This window comes from Lissotriton helveticus, chromosome 12 (genome assembly GCF_964261635.1).
Source record: "Lissotriton helveticus chromosome 12, aLisHel1.1, whole genome shotgun sequence".
NCBI classification, from domain to species: Eukaryota; Metazoa; Chordata; class Amphibia; order Caudata; family Salamandridae; genus Lissotriton; species Lissotriton helveticus.
In genome coordinates this window covers 887,748,297-887,771,181 of record NC_136073.1, presented here as the reverse complement: position 1 = coordinate 887,771,181, position 22,885 = coordinate 887,748,297, and the positions used below count along the sequence as shown (strand labels likewise).

General features: G+C 46.3%; 1 protein-coding gene across 3 annotated transcripts in view; it reads left to right on the top strand.

Annotated features, from left to right (window-relative positions):
* LOC144799602 (phosphatidylinositol 4,5-bisphosphate 3-kinase catalytic subunit alpha isoform-like) overlaps positions 1-22,885 on the top strand; it is a 308,439-nt gene that overhangs the window by 194,134 nt on the left and 91,420 nt on the right. For all 3 annotated transcript variants that reach the window (XM_078671001.1, XM_078670999.1, XM_078671000.1), the window contains 4 exons: positions 3,844-4,008; positions 5,621-5,724; positions 7,122-7,293; positions 15,549-15,655. In XM_078671001.1, the coding sequence (XP_078527127.1) occupies positions 3,844-4,008; positions 5,621-5,724; positions 7,122-7,293; positions 15,549-15,655 (548 nt within the window). The remainder of the gene's footprint in view (positions 1-3,843; positions 4,009-5,620; positions 5,725-7,121; positions 7,294-15,548; positions 15,656-22,885) is intronic.

The window sequence follows — 22,885 nt, the reverse complement described above, 5'->3', positions numbered from 1 at the left end:
GCAGGAGGTCAACGATCCCACCAGCCTCAGAGTTGTATGCCCTGAGATCCTATGCAGAGTCTGAAACGCCACAATCCTCGCCCAAATGTCCCTGACTCTCCGCTGCGGGGTAAAGGCACGAAACCGTACCGTATCCAGAACGGCTCTGATGAAAGGAAACATCTGCGAAGGAGCCAGGTGTGACTTTGGCATGTTGATAGTGAACCCCAAAGAAATAAGGAAGTTCACATTTGTCTGGAGGTGGTTGACAAATGCCTGGGGCTAGCATACCTTCAACCAGCAGTCATTGAGGTAAGGGAAGACTGGTACCCCCAACCCCCGAAGGTGTGCTGTGACCACTGCCATTACTTTTATGATCACTGCCAATACTTTTATGACCACTGCCATCACTTTTATGACCACTGCCATCACTTTCATGAACACCTGAGGTGCACTTGTGAGACCAAAATGGAACACTTCGACCTGAAAATGCTCCTAGCTCATTGTGAACCCCAAGTCATGTCTTTGGGCCTGCTGGACAGGGGTATGTTCCAATGCCACTATCCAGTCTCCGGGGTCTAGAGGAAAGAAGACCTGAGCTAGCATGAGTATTTTAGATTTGTCCTTCCACAGGAAGGTTTTGAAAGGGCAAATATAAAAATAGGAGGAAGGTCTCTGTCCTTCAGTTCTAGCAAGTAACAGTAGTAACACCAAGCTCCTACTTCTGAGGCCGGAACTCTTTCTATGGCCCTTGTGGCCAGAAGGGTTTGCGTGTCCTGGTGCAAAACAGACATGTATTCCTCTGTCAACCATGCTGATGGTTGTGGAAGGTTCAGCAGGGAGGAAAAAAATGGGAGCACGTAGCCCAGATGTACAATTTGGTAGACCCACTTGTTTCTGGAAATGGCTTGTCACAGGCCCTGGAATCGTGCTGTGACCCCAAGCACCATATACCTAGTTCGTGAGGATCTATCACTGTCATACGTTTGCGACAGTCCCTACACAGCTTCATCCCCGTTGTCTTAGGAGTTGACATTTTCTCTTGCACACTGGAAAATGTTTGTGAAAAGGGATTTGAAAAGCCCAGGAGCAGCTCTGGGTGCATTACCAAGGTCCTGGAATAGAACCCCATTGGTGTGGAGCCTCACCACGCTACCTACCGGTACACAGGAGTATTGATTTAAAGTTTTCAGATCCTGTCTTACACTTGGGGAATATTCACAAGGTCGAGGATTCTGCAGTCAGTAGTAGCCATGAGAAACTGTGCTGCTTGGGGGGTAACTAAAAACTGCCCCTTCGAGAGGTGTGAGTGTTTCAACCTCATTTAGTCCCTTTCTTATATTGATCCACAAAATAAATTCTATTTGGTGGCCAAGAGTTTAAGAGGGTTTAATCTTCAACAAATACTTGTACTGCCTGACCCTTGAGATAATAGTAGCTTTATATTTTGTAAAGGGCACCTGTGCTTCTCTTTCACTCTGGGACACCTTAAGTTACCTCTGTGGTGCACCTGTTTCATATGTTTTAAAGACAGTATGAACATGCAAGCTGAGCATATTTGAATATGATTTATAATTTGACAAGCTGTTACTGGATCTGGAATAAACCTATCTCAGCTGCCCGAACAGTAAAACAGGGGAACTGTGCAGCCATACTGGGACATGCAGAGGACCCCCCTGGTTAATAAGCAGTAGTAAGAGAAGCTACTTGAAAGTTGCTCTGTGGGGGGCATTTCAGACATAAATAATCAGAAATGTGAACAGAATCAAAAGGAAGCAATAGAATCTGGAAGAAATTGCATATTGTCCATCAGCCAAGCAGTTGGTCTCTGTGCCAGAGTTTAGACTGAATTAGTTTTAGGAATACCAAAAGTAATGGGCAGCTGGGTCCCAAATAAACTCCTAAATAGCTTTTCTGCACAATAAGAAAAGCTAACTAATGCAAAGGCCAGTCCTGCCTCCCACAACTGAGCCCCCCTGTTTGAGGTTTACTTAATCCGTCTGGCCAAAGGATGCAACATTCCCAGCTCTGCCTTGCATGTGCATCTTTCGTTTGAGATGTGCATGAAAAGGTCACCTGTTAGGCTCCAATTGCCTTTGTAATTCTGATTTGGGTTGAAACAGAACTTTCATACAAATGTCAATTACATTTTTGCAGGAAAACATCAAGTAGGGGTTTTCCCAAATACATTTCACCAGGAAAACCCTAGTGTCTAGATGGTGAGAGGGAAAACAGGGCCTACTGGCACACAGTCCTGATTGTTGAGCTCAGTTGCTACTGGTGTCTTGGGTCTGCCCTAATTTGCTCTGTAAACTGAGCCAAGTAAAGACCTTCCACACTTGACTCTCAAGAGAGCGAGCGCAAGCAGTCAAATGTTCATCACAGTTGTGTGTGGCACAAGAGCTCATAACTCAATAGACACAATAATGTATTGTACTGCCCAGTGCTTACCTTAGTAAAAAAAAGTATACTAATTTCACAGGAAAAGGAGATACTACAGTTATATCTGGATACAGTTACAGGGTTTAAATCTCTTAGGAGTTCACCTAATGTCTACAGTCCCTTGTATGAAGTATTTAAATAACCATTAATTATGCACAGGTGCAGTTCACTCTGGATGACTCCCATTGATTAATGTTTAAATCAGTTCAACAGTTCATGCCACCATGATATCATATTGGCAAAGTATAAAGTTCAGTCGAGGTCAGTCTCTCAGGCTTTTCACAGCTTGGCCCTACTTTACCTCCTCTTTGAAGATGCATCTCTTTTAGCACTGGTGGGTGCATTCTGCAAACCTGCTCCGGTAACAACAGATTGGATGATGCTGGTCCACGACCGCCTCGCGTGGCACACGAGTCACTGGTCGGAGATCAGCGTTGCAGCCCTCCTAGTCGGGAGCTCGGTCTTGAAAGTTGCAACCTTTGGCCCGGATTGTGAGCAGATCTTCATCTCCAGCAGTTGTCTCCTCCCAGGTTGGGTAAGGGCTTGCCTGTCAGTGGAGGTGACACCTCCTCTTGCTTCATCGCCCCAAATCTGGCAGAGAGAGCACCCCTCTTGTGTCACACGGTGGGGATGCTGAAGAACACGATGTCGCTCTATAGTTAAATCACTTGGTGCAGTTCACAATGTTTTTACTTGGTCATGATGAGCGGTCAGCCCAGGTGAGTTTGGAGTCAATTGCAGCACCAAGGTGCTGGTAAGTGAAGACCAGTCCAATTGGGTGATTCCCTATAGGCCATTCTAGACTATTTCCCATCTTCCCAAATGCTAGAATGTTTAATCTGGAGGCTTTGATGGTAAGGTCTTGTGCAAGGTTCAATAAATTCAAGTTAGTTAGTTGGACCTGGAGACCCCAAGGGGGTTAAAGAAAGGAGCACCAAATCGCCAGCGTAGGAAAGGTAAGTGATAGGCAAGCCACCCAGTTTTTGTGGTAAGCCTTCCGAAAGATTCAGGTAGTTCGATAAATCTACTATGTAAAGGGAAAAGAGTAATGGAGCCAATACGCAACCTTGTTTTACGCCCTTACCCATGTGTACTTTGGGGGAGACTTCTTTCAGGCTGGACAAGATGACCTTTGTCCAGTTGTCATTATGCACAGCTGTAATCAGGTGCAATAAAGACCGACCGTTGGTTGAGTGTATTTCTTGAATTTGCCTCAAGTGAATTTTGGGTAGGTCTGTTTCATGTGTGTGTCTGCTAGTTGGAAGGAAGGGTTCTTCTGTTGGTTCAAACTCTGCATGTCACTGTTGTTGGTGCAGTCCTGCCTGTTGAGTGCTCTCTGTGGTACACTGTTCCTTCTCTGTCTTCTGCCTTTTGAGGTCTCTGGTGCCTCATACCTCACTGTGTCCCGCTCTCCTCTTTCAGATGTACTGCCTGTTGAGAGAGTGGCCGCTCATCAAACCCGAGCTCTCGCTGGAGCTGCTCGATTGCAACTTTCCAGATCCAGTGGTGCGAGAGTTTGCCTTGAAGTGCTTGGTGAAGGGCCTGACGGATGACAAGCTGTCACAGTATCTCATCCAGCTCGTCCAGGTACCAAGGGCTCAAGGGAGGAATGGGCGCATTGAGGTAGGAGCAGGCGATGGAGGTGCTCCAAACAGTAAATGGTCAAAGGGAGCAATAAAGCTTTTGGTGAGGTGTTTGGCATCTGATTGTCTACCCACTGCCATGGTCCCAGGCCAGATGGAATGTGCCAAGTGTAGTGGTGCCCTGGCTGTCCTGCCCCACAAAGAGTATTGTTGCTGCTATGGGCCTACTCACCCTCACTACAAACCCATTACTTGCGCCCACTCGTGCCTCCCACTGTTGTGCCCCCTCTGACTAGGAGTCTGCCCCTTACACATGCTGACTACAAGATTTGCCCATCCTTACCCAACTGTCCAGTGCTAGCACAGATGCTGCTTCATGCTCTGCTCATCCTGACCGTTATCTGTCCAGCCCTTGCACAGACTACCAGCGTGCAGTTTCCAGCCTAACACATGTCTAATCCTTGTACAGATGCTGCATGCGTTGCTGATCATGACCCCTGTTTGTCCGATCTTGCACAGATGCTGCTTGCCTGTGGTGCACATCTGAAACCTCTGTCTGGCCTGTCCTTGTACAGATGTTGCATGCAGTGCCCATACTGAGTCCAGTCTTTGCACAGATGTTTCCTGATTATAGCACCCATCTTAACCCCTGCCTGTCCAGCCCTGTACCTATTCTGCCTTCCAGTAGTACCCATCCTGACCCTGTCTGCCCAGACTTTCCATACATTCTGCCTGCATGTGCTTCCAGACCTCTCCAGTCCTTGCACAAGTGCTGCTGATTCTGGTGTCTTTTCTGACAGTGGCCCAATCCTTGTACAGATGCTGAATGCGTGCAGTGCAAGGCCCTGCGTGCCCCCTGTCTGTCCAGTCCTTGCACAGATGCTACCTTCCAGCAGTGCCTGTCCTGACGTCTGTCCAGACATTCCAGGGATGTGGCTAGCATTCATTGCCTAACCTGACCACTGCTTGTCCACTACTTGCTGCTGTGTACATTTGACTCCTCTCTGTTCAGTCCTTGCACAGATGCTGCCTGAATGCAGTGCCCAGCTTGATCCCAGTCTGTCCAGTCCTTGCACAGGTGCCCCCTTCCAGCAGTGCCTGTCCTGACATTGTCAGCCCAGACTTTCCTGCTTGCATGCATTGCATAAACTGACCACTGCTTGCCCACTACTTGCTGATGTGTACCTTTGACTCCTATCTGTTCAGTCCTTGCACAGATGCTGCCTGAATGCAGTGCCAGCCTCACCACTGTCTGTCTAGTCCATGCCGGTCTGTACCTTGGCCATTGTCTGTTGAGTCCTTACACAGATGCTGTCTGTAAGCTGTGCCTATACGGACCCCTTTCTGCCCAGTCCTTACTCAGATACTGCCCGCAAGTGGCACCCATCCTGATCACGGTCTGTTCAGTCCTTGCAAAGCTGCCGCTTGCAAGCAGTGTTCACCTTTAACAATTGTCTGTATAGTTCTTGCACAGAACCAGACTGCAAGCATTGCCCATTCTGACCCAGTCCTTGGAGAGAAGCTGCCTGCAAGTTGTGTCCAACCTGATCCCTGCCTCTCCAGTCCTGTGGATGCTGTACCAATCTTTACCCGCTCTTTTCCCATCCCTTGCTCAGGTGCTGAAGTACGAGCAGTATCTGGATAACCCCCTGGCACGATTCCTCATCAAGAAGGCGCTGACCAACCAGAGGATTGGCCACTTCTTTTTCTGGCACCTCAAGTAAGTAGGCTGCGAAGGGCTGGTTATGGGTCTTGCATGGAGGGTTAGGTTTGATAATGACACAAAAATGAACTTTGCATTTTACATATGTGTATTTGCTGAATTTCAGCAGGTGCAGCCGCGTTCTCACATCTTAATACCCATGTGCGGGTGGAGCAGTCCCATCTGTATCCTGTGGTCAACACTAAACCTTTGCACCTGCATTTCATGGTGTACAATGAGTGTGGTTTCATGAGCTTCAAGGTTAATGATAGATTTTCACAATAGGCCTCATAAAGTGCCTTATTCTTCATCTTTCTTTAGTGCCATAGCTCAGTGAGAATGAACACCGCCAGAGCCAGTGCATTGTGCAGCCGAAGCCCACAGCTGGCGCAGCTTCAGTGGTACAAAGGCCCCAGCGGGCCTCTAGATCCAACTCTATGGTACCTGGCGCCGGTCAGAGGATGGAAAACCACGCAAAGTGCTATGATGCGACACAGGCATGATGCACATGAATACCACTACGTGTATGTCCTCGGCAAAGCACACTCATTAACGTGAGGACTTGATTTATAACAAATTTAACACTGACGCTAAAAGAACAAGAGATCAGAGATTTAGGTTGAAATAGGTCACAACCAAGATTATATTTCTCATCAATACGCACATTTTCTTTTCTTTTATAGTCAAAAGATCACATTAAATTGTCTGCAAATTAACTTGCTGAGCCACCTGAAAGCAGCTAGTACAGTTACCAAGCAACAGGCTAGGCCATGCCTCTTGATCCTCCAGAAAGTCGGATTCATGCAGACTTTCAACATATTAAAGTTGGAAAAAGTCCTCCCAATATGGCACCCCTTCACAGTGAAAAACAATCTAGGATATACTGATGGTATGAAGTGGCCTAAAAGGTTCCTCCACAAGCACACTATTCCAATGTACCTCTGTTCATGCTATCCTGCTTCAGTGAAAACCATGGGGCCATCTTGGATGCCTGGCCACAAAGCGATGGAGCCAGTCCTCATTCGGAGGACCAACCTCAGCACAGGTGAATCTGTCCTGCAAGTTCATTGGTAGAGAAGAGTAGGGGACAGCAGCACATGGCTGGCATATGCACTGCACTCTTTTATATCTCTAGAAGTGCACTTCAGTCTGCATCTCTCCTACTGTTCTTTGCACGGTGCAGCCTGCAGACATATCTGACTCCATTCAATGGTTATGTTATTTTTATTTTATAAAGCACACAGATACTCAAGAGTGTCCCGGTGCGAAACCAAGAGGAATGGAAGGCTGGCATTAAAGGTTAATTTACCATACCAGAGTTTCCATATCTCCTTCTTTAGCGCCTATGTGTCGGAACGTTGGGGACACCAGGTTTATTTATCAGAAATAACTCATTTTGTTTCTATGTTTCCCAGGTCGGAGATGCACAGCAAAACGGTGAGCCAGCGCTTTGGCCTGATGCTGGAGGCCTTCTGCCGGGGTTGCGGCATGTACCTGAAGCACCTTAACCGGCAAGTGGAGGCCATGGAGAAGCTCATCAACCTGACGGACATCTTGAAGCAAGAGAAGAAGGATGAGACCCAGAAGGTAGGGTGAAGGTAGGGGAAGTTAGACCACCCCCTCTGCCCTATGGTAGTGCAGGCGCTGACACCCTGCAGTTGTGGAATTCATCCAGTAAGCCAGTCAGAGCACCATAATCTGCCTGGAACAGTACTGAGCCAGGGTCCTTTGTCATTGAGTAGATAAACAAGGCCCCCATTCTCCAAAGGTGGTACTGTACCAATTCCAGACAATACAGATCTGTAGATACTAACCTCCCTTTTCCATAGGATTGTACAAAACAGATACCCTCTAAATAAAGTCGTGCAGGAAAGGCACCCTTATGGTTGCCCTTGGGCAGGAAAAAACTGAATCCCCTGTCCGAGGGCAGTGCAGAATCAATACCCTCTTCTCTCCTGCAGTACAGAACCAGTAACCCCCTGCCCTAGAGCAGTGCTGACCCAGCCCACCTGTCTCTGATGAGAGCTGAGCCAACACTCCTGTTATCCAGTATTATGGGTCTCTTTCATAGATTCACATGCCTGAATCATTCCCCGTCGTCGAGATGGGAGTCCCCGGTACATAGAAAAGTAATGTCCTATAGACATACATAGAGAAAAGTAGGCCTAAGGGCCTTGCCTTAGTAGCCTATCTATGTCCTTTTGTAAAAAGGACCAAACTCTAGAAGGTAGCCAATCAGCTACCACCTCCCTCTAGAACCTTCCTGTCAGGAGCCTCAGTCTCTCAGATTTTCTACTGCACGTTGTGCTAGGGAGTCTCCACCTGAGTTCTCCTCAAGTTTCCTAGATTTATCTCTTTTCCTCACAGAAATTGGATATTTTCTTCAACACACAATGGCTGATCAGCAGAAGAAAGGGCTTTTCAGAGCCTGTTCATCTTGTGGTAAGAAGAGGCTGCACGTCGATGACAAGCATGAAACTTGCCTCTACTGTCTTTATCCTGATCATTCTCCTAAAGAATGTAGAATTTGTAGAACATTCTCTACAAAGACACTTAAAGACAGAGAAGGAAGACTGCTCCTCTGGTTGAACAGACTCAAAACCAGAGATGATGTACTGTCTTCGGAGGATGGTGAAATGGCTTCAGTTTCATCAAAACTATCCATGAAGAGGCCAAGGGTTGCTTCCCCTAGCCCTACAGACGTTCCTCCTAAAAAGACTACCACAAAGTCTTCTGAGGTACATTCCGTCACGTCTGAAAAAGAGGTTCCCACCTTCAGAAAGCCAACTCAGTAATCAACGACGAGTTCGTCAACGCTTTCTTTAAGAAAAACAGCCTATGTCTCCACATCAATGACCACGGTGTCAACGACGATAGCGTCGTCAGCCTCTTCATCGACGACGACGACAACTCAATCGTCGACGGCGCGTAAGCCACTGTCATCGATTATACTTATAAAAAAGCAATCGACGTTGCTTAAAGTTCCGTCGACGGCATCGTCGACGATGACACCGTCGACGCCTGCATCGCCGACGAAGGCGCCATCGACATCTGGCGCACCGTCGACGAAGACATTGACGACGGTAAAGGCATCGTCGACGTCGAAGACACCGTCGACGAGCATGCCGTCGACGGCGAAGGCACTGTCGACGGGCACACCGTCGACGACGAAGGTACCGTCGACGACCACACCGTCGAAGACGAAGGTACCGTCGACGACCACACCGTCGACGGAGGGACCGTCGACGAAGGGACCGTCGACGAAGGGAACGCCGACAACCTCACCGTCGACAATTGAAAAACAATCGGCGTCAGCACCGTCGACAACATTGTCGACGCCATGGAAAAAATCAGATTTGATCACCAGCGGCCCCTTCAACGGAGAAATCTCCAGCATCATCCAGATCGCACCCATCTCCAAAGACAAGACCACCACCTTTGGATATCCCTCAGGAGAGAGAAACGGTTCATAATGTTCAGTCCTCTGACGACGAGGGCGAGGAACCAGAAGAAGGGGAGGTACGGGACGACCTGTCCAATAACAGATGATGAGGATTATATCGCTCATTCTCCGGCCACACCTGAACCCCATACTTCGGAATCCCCACCGGTGGACATTGGCGGATTCCACAATTTGGTGGAAAGAGCAGCCACGAGATTCCACATGACTATGGAATCACATGAAACAGACTGTTTCCTACATGATTTTAAAGATCCGATCAAAAAGACAGCCAGATCAATTCCCATAATTGATCACATATGGGAACAAGGTCAGCAATTGATGCAAACACCAGCATCGGTCTCCATAGTGGTGCCCAGACTGGATAAGAAGTATAAGGCACCAACAACAGCACCTACTTGCCTTAATGCACATCCCAAACCAGATTCTGTCGTCACCCAGGCGGCTCAAAAGAACTCTAGGAACCCGTCCTCTCCACTGTCAGCACCACCAGACAAGGAGGGCAGGAAACTAGACGGCATCGGCAAACGTTTTTCAACCACGTCAGCCATGACTATCAAAGTAGCTAACGCCATTGCGCTACTAGGGAGATACAACAGGCAATTGTGGGAAGACATTGTCCCATACCTGACAGAAATACCTGAAGAATTAAAGGAGGAGGTTCAATCGCTCCTAAAGGAGGGACAAACGTCAGCCGCAGAAATGATCGATTGTGCTGTAGATGTCGCAATGACAGGCTTCAGACAGCTGGCAGGTGCAGCAGTTTTGCAAAGGCACGGGTGGCTCAAAGCAACATCCTTCCGCCAAGAAGTCCAAACTAAGGTCCTAGACATGCCCTATGACGGACAACACCTATTTGGTGAGAAAATAGACGAGGCCCTACAGGCAATCAAAAAAGATACAGACACGGCACGAGCTCTTGGCACGTTACAGTTCAAAAACCAGTCCTTTCGAGGGAACAGGGGTAGAGGTCAGCCCTCTTACAGAGGATCATACCAAGCAAAATCCTCATACTCCTATAATCAAAGCCGATCACAATACCAGCAACGGCAACAAGGTCGCCAGACCTCCTACGGGAGATCAAACTTCAGAGGAAAAACCCAGAGGAAACCAGCCGGCGGACGCCAATGACCGTTTCCAACAGCCAGTCCCTCCACCATCTCGTTCTTTCAAAATTGGAGGCAAACTGACACACTTCCTCCACAATTGGAGATCAATAACAACGGATCGGTGGGTGCTCCAATTAATCCAACACGGACACTCATTGGAATTCAGTTAAATCCCCCCGATAACTCCTCCTCGCAAGATTCAACACAGACACCTACGATTACTCCTTCAAGAAATTTCATCAATGTTGAAGAAAGGAGCAATAGAGCGAGTCCCATCAGCTCAAAAAGGGAAGGGATTTTATTCCCGCTTCTTTCTAATACAACAGAAAAGGAAGAAATGGAGGCCCATACTAGATCTCGGGGCACTCAATACATTCTTGAAGAGCCAATCGTTTCGGATGGTGACCATTCAGGAAATCTTGGGATCTCTAGAGGAAGGAGACTTTATGACGTCTTTAGACCTGCAAGACGCATATTACCACATCCCAATACACAGGCGCCACACAAAATTCCTAAGATTCGCAGTAGCAGGTCAGCACTACCAATTCTGTGTCCTCCCATTCGGCCTCAAATCGGCACCTCACATTTTCACAAAGTGCCTCTCTCCAGTGTCAGCTTTCCTACGTCAGCAAGAACACCAGGTCTTCCCCTACCTGGACGACTGGCTGGTGAAAGCACCATTTATGGCAGGCGCACAAATGTCTTCCAACGCCTGTCTCAATATTTTCAAAAAGCTGGGCCTGACACTCAATCACGAGAAGTCAACCGTACAGCCCTCCAGAGTTATAACATTCCTAGGGGCAACTCTAAATACGACATCTTCAAAAGCATTCCCATCTCAGGAAAGGAAACACAAACTAATTACTCTGGCCACCGCAGTGACTTCGAGGAACACCATCCGAGTCCGTACTTTCAAGTCCCTCCTAGGGATGATGTCCTCGTGTATACTACTCATTCCTCACTGTCGGCTCAGAATGCGCCCCCTCCAAGAGGCCTTGACCAAGCAGTGGACTCAGTGTACAGGCTCTTTCGAGGATCACATCGTGATTACTCAACAAATCACCAAGGCCTTACTCTGGTGGAGGACACCCACGAACCTATCGCAAGGACTAACGTTCCTGCTGCCTGCAATTCCACATGTCATAACTACAGATGCCTCTCTAGAAGGATGGGGAGCAGTCCTCCAAGAATTGCAAATCAGTGGCAAGTGGACAGACCAAGAGAGGAAACTCCACATCAACCTCCTAGAACTGAGGGCAGTTTTCCTATCTCTCCAGGCCTTCCTCCCGCGCATCAAAGACTCAGCAGTGCTTGTAAGAACGGACAACACAACAACAATGCACTACTTGAACAAGCAGGGAGGGACACGTTTGCTGACACTACCTCGCAAATCGCAAAAAATTTGGAACTGGCTAGTACTCCACAATATCAAGCTAACAGCAGAGTATGTCCCAGGCAAGGACAACGTCATAGCGGACGCTCTGAGCAGACAGAGGTCTCTGTCCCACGAATGGGAACTCAACCAAAAAGTGCTGAACGACATTTTCTCGAAATGGGGGAGACCGCAGATCGACCTCTTTGCCACCAGGGAGAACGCCAAATGCCACACCTTCGCAAGCTGGCATCCCCAATCGCGGTCACTAGGAAATGCATTTTCCATCGCCTGGCGCAACGTGTTTGCGTACGCATTTCCGCCATTTCCCCTGATAACAAGAGTCATTCGGAAAATGAAAACGGAGCACTGCACACTGATTCTCATTGCTCCGTACTGGCCGAGGCAGCATTGGTTCACGGACCTCCATCGCCTCTCAGTCCAACCATCAATCCATCTGGGCCAGCATCCATCCCTACTCACGATGTCCGAAGGCCAAGTACTCCACCCGAATCTGAAATCTCTCAGATTATCGGCATGGCTCCTGAGTACCGAGAGTTCTACCTACTAAACATTCTGCAGGAGTGCAAGGATGTCCTAGCGAAGGCAAGAGCAGACCGCACAAACAAAACTTATTCCTTGAAATGGAAACGCTTTTTTCGTTTGGTGTATGGACAAAGATCTCCATCCCTTTCGGATCACTCCGGAGCAGCTCCTACCATATTTATTACACCTGGCACAATCAGGACTTGCCCATGCCTCTATCAGAGTTCATCTGGCAGCAATCTCCCGCTTTACAAGAACTTCCATAGGACCCTCTCTCTGGTCCCACAGATTAATAAAGCAATTCCTTAAAGGGCTCTACAGATCCTTTCCTCGGCCACGCAGAGTTCCACCAACATGGCACCTTAATGTGGTACTCAACCAATTGATGAAACACCGGTTTGAGCCCATCCATAGGGCTGATATCAAATACATTTCATGGAAAACAGCCCTACTTTTAGCTCTGACCACAGCGAGACGGGTCAGCGAGCTACAAGCTCTTTCCATACATGATCCCTTCATGCAGTTCAAGGAAGATAGAGTGATTTTAAGGACTAATCCTCGCTTCATTCCTAAGGTCCCCACGGACTTCCATTTAAATGAACCACTAGTCCTCCGATCATTCTTCCCAAATCCTAGTACTGCAGCTGAAAGATCCCTACACTCTTTGGACCTAAAGAGATGTCTTAAATTTTACCTGTAAAACAACAAAAGAGTGTCGTGAGAGAAGTGTGTAAGCACTAGACACAGAGAAGAAATCTCCCTGAAGAAGTCACAGTGGAAATCAGCGTTATTTTTTTTTTAGGAAGCCCTCACTCACCACCCTGGGTGGTGACATGCTTCATCATCGGGCCCACCAGGAGAAGCCGAATGCCTCCCTGGTGTGCTACAACGCCAGATTACTGCGGAGCAGGTTCTTTGTGGCAAAAGTGTCAAAAAGAAATGTGAATTAAAAATGTCAGAAACTGTACCATACGGATTTTTTTTTATTCAATGGTCAGTTTGACATAAGTAAAATATGTGTGGGAAACTTACCAGTTAATGACTCGGTTGTTTCCACTTAAAGTGGGGTCAACATGTTTCTGCCCGTCTATGTGTCATTTACTGGGCTTTCATCAGGACCGTCAGGTGGTGTACCTCAGCGGTACGGGCGCGCTAAGGCCCACCCTTACCAGAGGACGTGAAAGTTATAAACAAGTGTGTAAAATAAAGTGCAAAAACCAAACAAAAGTGATGGGAAACCTTCAATTTGAGGTCCCTGTACTGTTTGTAATGCACAAGATCCACACCCCATGGGTCTCGGGAGGGGGGGGAAGCGACAATGGCACACCGTCCGCAACGCCTGCCACCCGTTTTGCACCTAGCGTCTCCTGCTACCGGACCCCGGGGTCCGGTAGCAGGAGACGCTAGGTGCAAAACGGGTGGCAGGCGTTGCGGGCGGTGTGCCATTATCGCTTTTGTTTGGTTTTTGCACTTTATTTTACACACTTGTTTTTAACTTTCACGTCCTCTGGTAAGGGTGGGCCTTAGCGCGCCCGTACCGCCGAGGTACACCACCTGATGGTCCTGATGAAAGCCCAGTAAATGACACATAGACGGGCAGAAACATGTTGACCCCACTTTAAGTGGAAACAACCGAGTCATTAACTGGTAAGTTTCCCACACATATTTTACTTATGTCAAACTGCCCATTGAATAAAAAAATTTCCGTATGGTACAGTTTCTGACATTTTTAATTCACATTTCTTTTTGACACTTTTGCCACAAAGAACCTGCTCCGCAGTAATCTGGCGTTGTAGCACACCAGGGAGGCATTCGGCTTCTCCTGGTGGGCCCGATGATGGAGCATGTCACCACCCAGGGTGGTGAGTGAGGGCTTCCTAAAAAAAAACCGGCTGATTTCCACTGTGAATTCTTCAGGGAGATTTCTTCTCTGTGTCTAGTGCTTACACACTTCTCTCACAACACTCTTTTGTTGTTTTACAAGATTTAACAGGGGGACCAAGAGTGTCCTTTTCCCTCTCTCTCAATTTGTTATTACTTAAATTTTACCTGGACAAAACAAAGCATTTCAGGAAAACGAATCAGCTTTTCATCGCTTTCAGCAGACCAAGAAAAGGCATGCCACTTTCCAAACAAAGCATTTCACGATGGATATCCTCTGCAATTGCCTTTTGCCATGACAAAGCCGGACGACCATTACACTACAAAGTCCGAGCTCATTCCACAAGAGCTGTGTCCACATCGGCGGCACTATTCGCTGGGGTGCCAATTCTGGACATTTGCAGGGCAGCGACCTGGAAGTCACCGCACACATTTACCAGGCACTACTGCCTGGATACGAAACTGATGCAGGATGCAGCTGTGGGCCAGGCTGTACTTCGCCATCTATTCCAGTGAGGTGAGCCTTCCTCCTTCCCACCATCCTTTGCTGGTATGCACATTTACTTCTTTATTCTGTTTACTTGTTGATGGTTGCTAGTCGCATGATATGTATTATCTCAGACTGCTGATACTGTCCCATCACAAATGTGCATAATGTATTGATTGCTACTCTGATTCAGGCATGTGAATCTATGAAATACACCCATAATACTGGATAAGAAATGTGTTACTTATCTGTAACTGCAGTTATCCAGTATTGGTGTCTTTCATAGATTCACATGCAACCCTCCCGCCTCCCCAGGAAGGTCTCATCTCTCTCTCTCTCTCTCTATCATATATTACGCCTACCTAGCTTGGTGCGTACGAAAATCTGAGAGACTGAGGCTCCTGACAGGAAGGTTCTAGAGGCAGGTGGTAGCTGATTGGCTACCTTCTAGAGTTTGGTCCTTTTTACAAATGGACATAGATAGGCTACTAAGGCAAGGCCCTTAGGCCTACTTTTCTCTATGTATGTCTATAGGACATTACTTTTCTATGTACCGGGGACTCCCATCTCGACGACGGGGAATGATTCAGGCATGTGAATCTATGAAAGACACCAATACTGGATAACTGCAGTTACAGGTAAGTAACGCATTTCTTCCTAGAGTGGTGCCAACTATACACCTGGCATGTAGAGGCAGTACACAGCCGCCTCCTCTTCCTAAGAGCGTGTAGAACTGGCTCCCGCTTTGCCTGGACTACACAGAACCAACTACTCTAGGGCATTATTGACCAGTTAGGCCCTGCCTTACAGCCTTAATAAGCCTGCTTTCTTTGGAATATTGTAGTGGAGACGTCAGCCTCCTGGACCGTATGGTCTGCTGTGGTTCGTATTTACAAAATAACGATATTTTTCTGCTTAATTTCCTTTTCTCCCTCCCTCAATTTGTTCTCTCTTTTCCCACTGTTGTGTCCTCACCCTCATACTTAGATGCAGATGAAGTTCCTGGTGGAGCAGATGAGACGCCCTGATTACATGGAAGCCCTTCAAGGCTTCATCTGTCCGCTGAACCCGGTGCACCAGTTGGGCAACCTCAGGTAAGGTGGCTCCAAAGGTGGCGCCTAGCTCAAATAACAGTAGATGATCATCGGGATTCATTCCATGTTGGTGCATAGTGGCCAATCAGGGTAGAACCTAGGCTGTGCCTCAGCTAGGGTGTGTGCCTCCCTCTCAAGTACCCAGGAACACCACAAGTCTCTATCTCCCATGTGAGTGGGCGGGTACACTCATACATTTGGGACATCAAGTGGCTGAAGTTGGCAGGGACACCGAGGTTCCAGAATGGGTCTGCAGTCTCTCTGTAGGCCCAAGGTCTGTCTGTAATAGGAAGGAGAGAGAGATATAGGTGCAGCAACAATAGCTTGTCATGGTGTGCATTTATTGAGGTCCTGAAATGAACAGAGAGCCATGCAGCATGGGCTCTTGGTGTCAAGGTAAACTATACCGGCTTTGCCCTCTAAAGAGACCCATTACTCCCAAGCCGGCTCAGTTATAGGACTTTTTGCTTAGTCACTAATGAGAGTATGGTAATAGCTGAGTTCTAACAGAGGGACACTACTGTTAGTGGTGATGCAGCACATTACATAACATGAAAATGCCAAATGGAGTCGGCAAAGCTGGAATTCTGCCAGTCGTTGTATTACGGGTGGTATTGAAGAAAGAGGCCTGAGGTGGCTGAACTCGATGAGGTCAACGAATGAGGTTACCCAGAAATGTCCGACTAAATAAAGTGGAAAATCAAAATTTAGTACCATCCATTTTGAACTTGCAGTTGTGTGAAAGTGCTGAGGGAGGGAAAATTCCTATAACCAAGGTATCTATTTTTTTGTTAAAACCAATTATAACTGATAAAACGCCACCAAAGGGGTTATTTGCTTTTCAGTGGAAACGATTAAACGCTGGGTTTTCATCCACCTTTACTGGTTTGATTCCCTCTGGTATTAAATCACTACAGGGACAGTCACTATCTCTTGGCACTTTTTTAGGTGAAGGATGCTCCCGCAGTGACACTTTCCGGCTATGGTAAGCCACTTTAAATGTAAATGTGGGATTCTTGTAAAGCGCACTGTTACTCTACTCGAGTGTCCTGGTGCTGAAGACCGCTGGGGAACCCGTCCTGGTTTTCCCTGTGAGATGCTCCCTTTCTGGGTATCTCCAGGGTGAAACCAGGCATCCCCGGCGTCTGTGGGGGGCCGTTGTAGAGATGAGGCAAGCTTAATGCCCAGAATTACCGAGTGTGATCCCTGGTTAGAGTAGGCACTGAGGCGAGAATTATCGAGTCCGCTGACCCTGGTCCACGACCCTGCCGCGTCGGGAATTGAACCCTGGTCCCGGGCAGTTCTCTGCTTACAGGTCTGCCGCCTCTAACCAGTGAGCCACACCTCTCCACTTTATATGCCTTTGTGACCATCCACAAGGTCCACGGGCTCACCGGTCTCACATGACCCCTTCATATTGCATTGGCTCGCTGCGTGTTGCTGTGCAATGGCTCTCATTGTCACAGCTGAACTCGGATTAGGGTCTCTGTCCTGGGTAAGCACCACCGTCATGATATCATCCTCCTTCACTGAGAGCAGGGTGGAGCTTTGCTTTCCGAAAGCTCAAGCATCCGGATTGTGGCAACAAACATCACTGTGTATGCAGATACTTCCTGAATCAATGTCCTCCCATAAAGCACTTCACCCAACACTTTTGGTCTTCGTTTTACGTCACAATGGCCTGAAAAGCATCCCTGTGAGAGCATCACACCCTCTTGAAAAGGATCAGGGGGCATTACTTGAACATATTCAGAGACCATGCACGGGCCCAGAAGGGGTCCATGAGCTGGGTTTGCTTAATCTGCACTGCCACATCACATACACTAAATCATACATTTTATGGGTTAATGTATTAGCGGTACACAGTACAGCTCCCAAACAAGAAAAAGCAACCACTGCTCTATGTTTCTTAGTATTTGCTTCAGACAGAGATGTATTTGCAAAAAAACAGGTGCATGGATCAATTCTGAGCACGCGTGCTGCTGGATAACTAGTTAATGATTTCCCAAGTTCAGTATGCGTTCCAGCTGCCTCTATGTCAAAATGAAGCTTGGAATTGAGGGTGTAGAATCAAGCCCTGACAGTTATCAACATCACCCTACAAAGCACCATGGCTGCACTTAGTACATATATATTGAGCTATTCTCACTGTTTCCATCAAGATAGAAAATGCACTAGAAGACTGATGTTGCATATAACACGAAGATAAAATGCCTTGTGCAACTCTCTAACATAAATGCACAGACCCCGAACTACTTTCACATAGACAAAGGCCCGCGTTCTTTGCAGAAATCAATGCTTAGGTGTCCTCATGCTGGCTTTCAGATCAACAGAACATCCCTAAGGCATAGCCCAACAATATAAAATAAAATTAATTCATGTTGTGAACTGCACAGGCAAATGGTGCATGGCATGTTGCAGGCTATAAGGGTTTTGAGTACCTCAACTGCTACCTCATATATGATACATGGTTAACAGCATGCATGTCCATACCTTAGCAGGCTTCTTCAAACCTTTGACCAGGTCGAGCATGCATAGGCCTAGATCAGAAAGTAATAATTCAGGACAGTCTGACTTTGACTAACAATTAACAGAGAACTGAGACCCTCAATAAAGATTGCATGTCCTAAGTGGAAAATCTTCATTCAGCTGCTCTTTCCCGCTTGTCTGAAGAAGACAGATGCAGGGACGTGTGTTAAATACCCACCATTAACCTTTTAACTGCTGCAGTCAAATCTTTATGCAATTCAAACACATCTCCCTCAAAGCGGATCCTTCACATGGATGGAACCACTGGAAAGGGGAGTCTGGGTGCTGTGAAATAAGACAGACAGGGAGGACAGAGACCTATTGAAATGCTACTAGAAAGACTAAATTTATAGAAACCACACAAAGGAGAGTGATAGGTGTAAGAATTCAAGGATAGTAGAATTGATAATAGGAATGAGCAGGAAAAGAACGGAAAAAAGCAAACTTGTTCTATGCACTGGAAAAACACCAGCCTTGTGAATTTTTATGGAGTAAGAAAAAAACCCACTGATAACCACTGATTTGTATATGTGTTAAGCATGGGAAAACACTGAAAAACACAGCTGGAATTTATAATAGATAGAAACTGAAACAAGAAAGTCTACATATAGCTTATAGCTGCTATATCTATAGCTAAGTTGGAACTGGGGAGGTGCAACCAGCGTTCATGAAATTTGATCCATACAATAGGCAGTTCCCTAAGAGGCTCAGGATCATGCTCCGAGAGGCAGCCGGAGGAAGTGAACAGGTATTCAAATTAGAATGAGAATTGGGGTAGAGGCTCAGCAGTCCTCCAATGCAAAAGCCCAGCTTTGAAAAAGCTGAACAACGGAGAACAGCCGTTACAACGCGTGGATTACCCCGCACTACCATTACAACGCAGGGATTACAACGAAAGTCGTTACAATGACTTTCGCTGGAGGGCGCTGATGGATAGGGAATAGTTTATTTTTCTATCCAACACCTTCCCTACTGTCAACGTGGGCTGGAGTTGGAATAGAAAATTAAACTATTCCACTATCCAGCACCCTCCAGCGAAAGTCGTTGTAACGACTTTCGTTGTAATCCCCGCGTTGTAATGGCATGCGGGGTAAATGCAAGCGTTGTAATGACATACAAACCTGAACAACACAATGTCGGGGAAGGTCCTCTCTGCTCAGAGCAGTCCACCTCTTCTTCTTTTAGGTTACATCAGCTGGTGATGTCAATGCAAGGCCATGAACTTGGTCCACATTTACCTCCATGCATGTGTGGAGAGCGTTTATAAAGTGGATGGGAGCATTGGCTTGGATGTGCCAGTAAGTATCTAGAGTTGAGGCCCCAGAGGAAAGCTTGCTCGCTCTGAGGAAAACTTGTGTCCTGTCTTGGAGGGTAAGACCTTTTAAATATAGGTGGCTATCCAACCGATTAAAAGGGCATCTCTTGGCCTTACATACATGAAATGGAAAGAGAGATCATCAAATGATCTGATGTTTGTATTGGATCCACACAGGCCAGATGGACATGTGTCCTAAGGTTGCTGGAGAGATCTTCCTAGCCCCCCTGAGTCCACAGACTGGTAGGAGCCATCGGTTATCAAGACTCCTGTTGCTGAATAGGATTTGGACTATGTGTTCTGGAGCTCAAACTCAAGAGAGAAAAAAACAAAAAAACATTGAAGTAAAATGCAGTCTCTGTGGTTTAAGGAGGGAAGCCTCAGCGCAATAACACATTGTTGGGGAATACGGGCTAGATTGGTCATTCCGTGTCTTGGGGGGCTCCATTTTGGCTGACCGAGCTTTTAAAAGACCCCAGAAGTGCCATCACACCACAGTGCAGTACACCACCCACAGCTGTGTTGATGTATTTCATTCATGACCTTCAGCGCCTCCTGCTATTATAGCACTGGCACTGCCAGTCAGCTATGCTACTGTACTCCAGTTCTACCCTGCTATAATTAGCATGAACATTAGGTGGGTGAGCAATACTGACCTCTTGAAAGTAATGTGTCACTGAAGTATTAATCATCAAGTCTAGCACGGTGCCTCGTTCAATACCGTCGACACGTTTCAAACCTATGAGCGCAGTTGAAAGGGTCTCATCAGGACATTCGCAGACCTGTCATTCATAGGCTATTGTACAAAACCTGGCTAAAAGCAACAACATTAGGAATTCCCTTGTTGCGACCAAATTGGACTGATCGCCTCCTAATTTAAACTCCATCATGTGATTTCTGAAATTTTTCAATGGGAAAATATTTAGTAATTTTTAGGCTGAATTAGTTTATGCAATATTTCATGTGCATTTTTGATCATTGGTGGTAGTTTCTTACTCAACAAGATTTTGGGCCAAATCTGTTAGTTCAATTGATCCAATTTATTATTTAGGCAAGTCATTGTTATTAAGTTTATGCTGTGTCTCTCTCTATGTAAAATAATACTCCTGGAGTATTATTTGTTTGTTTTATTTATTGTGTCCGCTATCTGCATTACAGTTATTTAAAACTATGATGTAAAATCGCTGGACATACCAAACTTAAATAGATTAAAAAAAAATATACAAAGAAATTCACTAAATGGCGAGACAGTGTTTACATATTGTATTCCATGCCATAAAAATATCAGTGAACAAATTCATCAGATATATAAAAGTGCAGTTGCAGTGAAACAATAAAAGTACACATTTCCACCAGTGATTTACAGCCTAAAAATACTTATACATCTCTTCCATGATACTCCTGCCCACGTCCAGGGACCCAGAAGCACATAAAAAAAGTGTGTGTATATATATATATATATATATATCTATCTCACAAAATAATACCCTTTCAGGCATAGAGTGACAAATTATGCAAAAAAGAAGCAGAGAACTCTGGGTAGTTCTCAAGTTTAGCTGGAAAGCAGCTCCATTATAGAGCACTCAACACCAGCGACACTCTAGGTCTGCTCACCTCAAATGTCTGCTTTTCTATCAGTCTTTAAGCGTAGGATTAGCACAGTGCCATCCACGTCGAGAAAGAAAGGGACAAAGACTTTTACCACTCTAGGCACAGTATTACAGCTTTGAAATGGTAAAATACCATCCAAGCCAACCTGAAATAAATAACAGCAACCCCTGACACGTGTTTTGCTCTAATTAGAGCTCCTCAGAGAGGTATAGCTTTGTCCAGACACAGGGAGCACCCAGTTTAAGTCAAAAGAATACCCTTTCAGGCATAGAGTGACGAATAAATTATGCAAAAAAGAAGCAGAAAACTCTGAGTAGTTCTCTAGTTTAGGTCGAAAGCAGCTGCATTATAGAGCACACTCAACACCAGCATTTACTTACCTCAAATGTCTGCTTTTCCATCAGGGGTTGCTATTATTCATTTCAAGTTGGCTTGGGTGGTATTTTACCAATCCAAAGCTGTAACACTGAGCCTGGAGTGGTAAAAGGCTTTGGCTAGACTGTGCTAATCTTATGCCTAAATATTTTGCTGTGAAAATGGTAAAATACTTTGTCCCTTTCTATCTCGGTGTGGATGGCACTGTGCTCATCCTACGCTTAAAGACTTTGATAGAAAAGCAGACATTTGAGGTGAGCAATTTTAGAGTGTAGCTGGTGTTGAGAGTGCTCTATAATGGAGCTGCTATACATATATATTTTAGGTGTGCTCTGGGGTCCCGGCATATGGGCAGGAATATTCAATGTTTAAAACTTTGATGAGGATTCCCCTGGAAGAGATCTAGGATTTCAGGTACGGAACTTATCCATAACTATCAATTTAAATAGCATAAATTATTTGTGAGCTATATTCTTTCATGGTAAAAACAATCTACCACCACACCGAGAATGAAAAAGTGTAGAACCAGGAGGGTGTTGGAAAACCATGGAGTTTATGCAGCAGCTCGAAGCACGTAACATCATGGAATACGTGCAAATCCTCTAAAGCTATCTGGTTAAGGTGATACCTAACATGGTAGGTAGTTCTTTCAGGCGGAGAATTGACCACATACACATCATCTGGTTTATTGCACAGCGCCATTGCTGATTTAACACATTTAACTTCATAGTATTTGAAAAGTGGGAGGAGCCATCAGCACCATGTTGCATCATATGTCGTGCAAAACAGAAAAAAGTGGGTACCGTTGAAGTATTATTTGTGATGTTATCACAATTGTTTGAATAATGTGTAGCACAATATAGGCCATAATCATAATGCTTGTAAGAGTTACTGTTGTTAGTACTACGTGGAAGTCTTACGTCCAGTGGTTATCTTGTTTATTTTCTCCTTATCATAACAGGGTCCATTCCCTTGGACCCCTACAAGGGTCCAACTCCATTTGTTCTTGACACCAATCCTCTGTTGCAACACCCCTTGCGGTTCAGGTGCTGGGTCACAAAAAACTCAAATCTGACCTGCAGAGACCTAACTGTTCAAATATTGTAATACATCCTGCTCTGGCAGTGTGTTGCAGTCCTTTCCTGCAGAACCATCTTCTTTTACAGTATGGGAAGGCACGCATCACAAACACATATGCACACACACCACACACAACACGCGCACACACACGCACACCGGCGGTGGACTACTGGCTGATGATCTACCCATCTGGTCAGTACAGTATTAACCCTAACCTTTGGTGAAAATACACTTTGAGTGTACCCCAGGTGTAACAAAGTCTACAACTCTGCTAGACAGACCTATCACAGGAAGCATGTGCCCAACATCAAGGGGGTAAA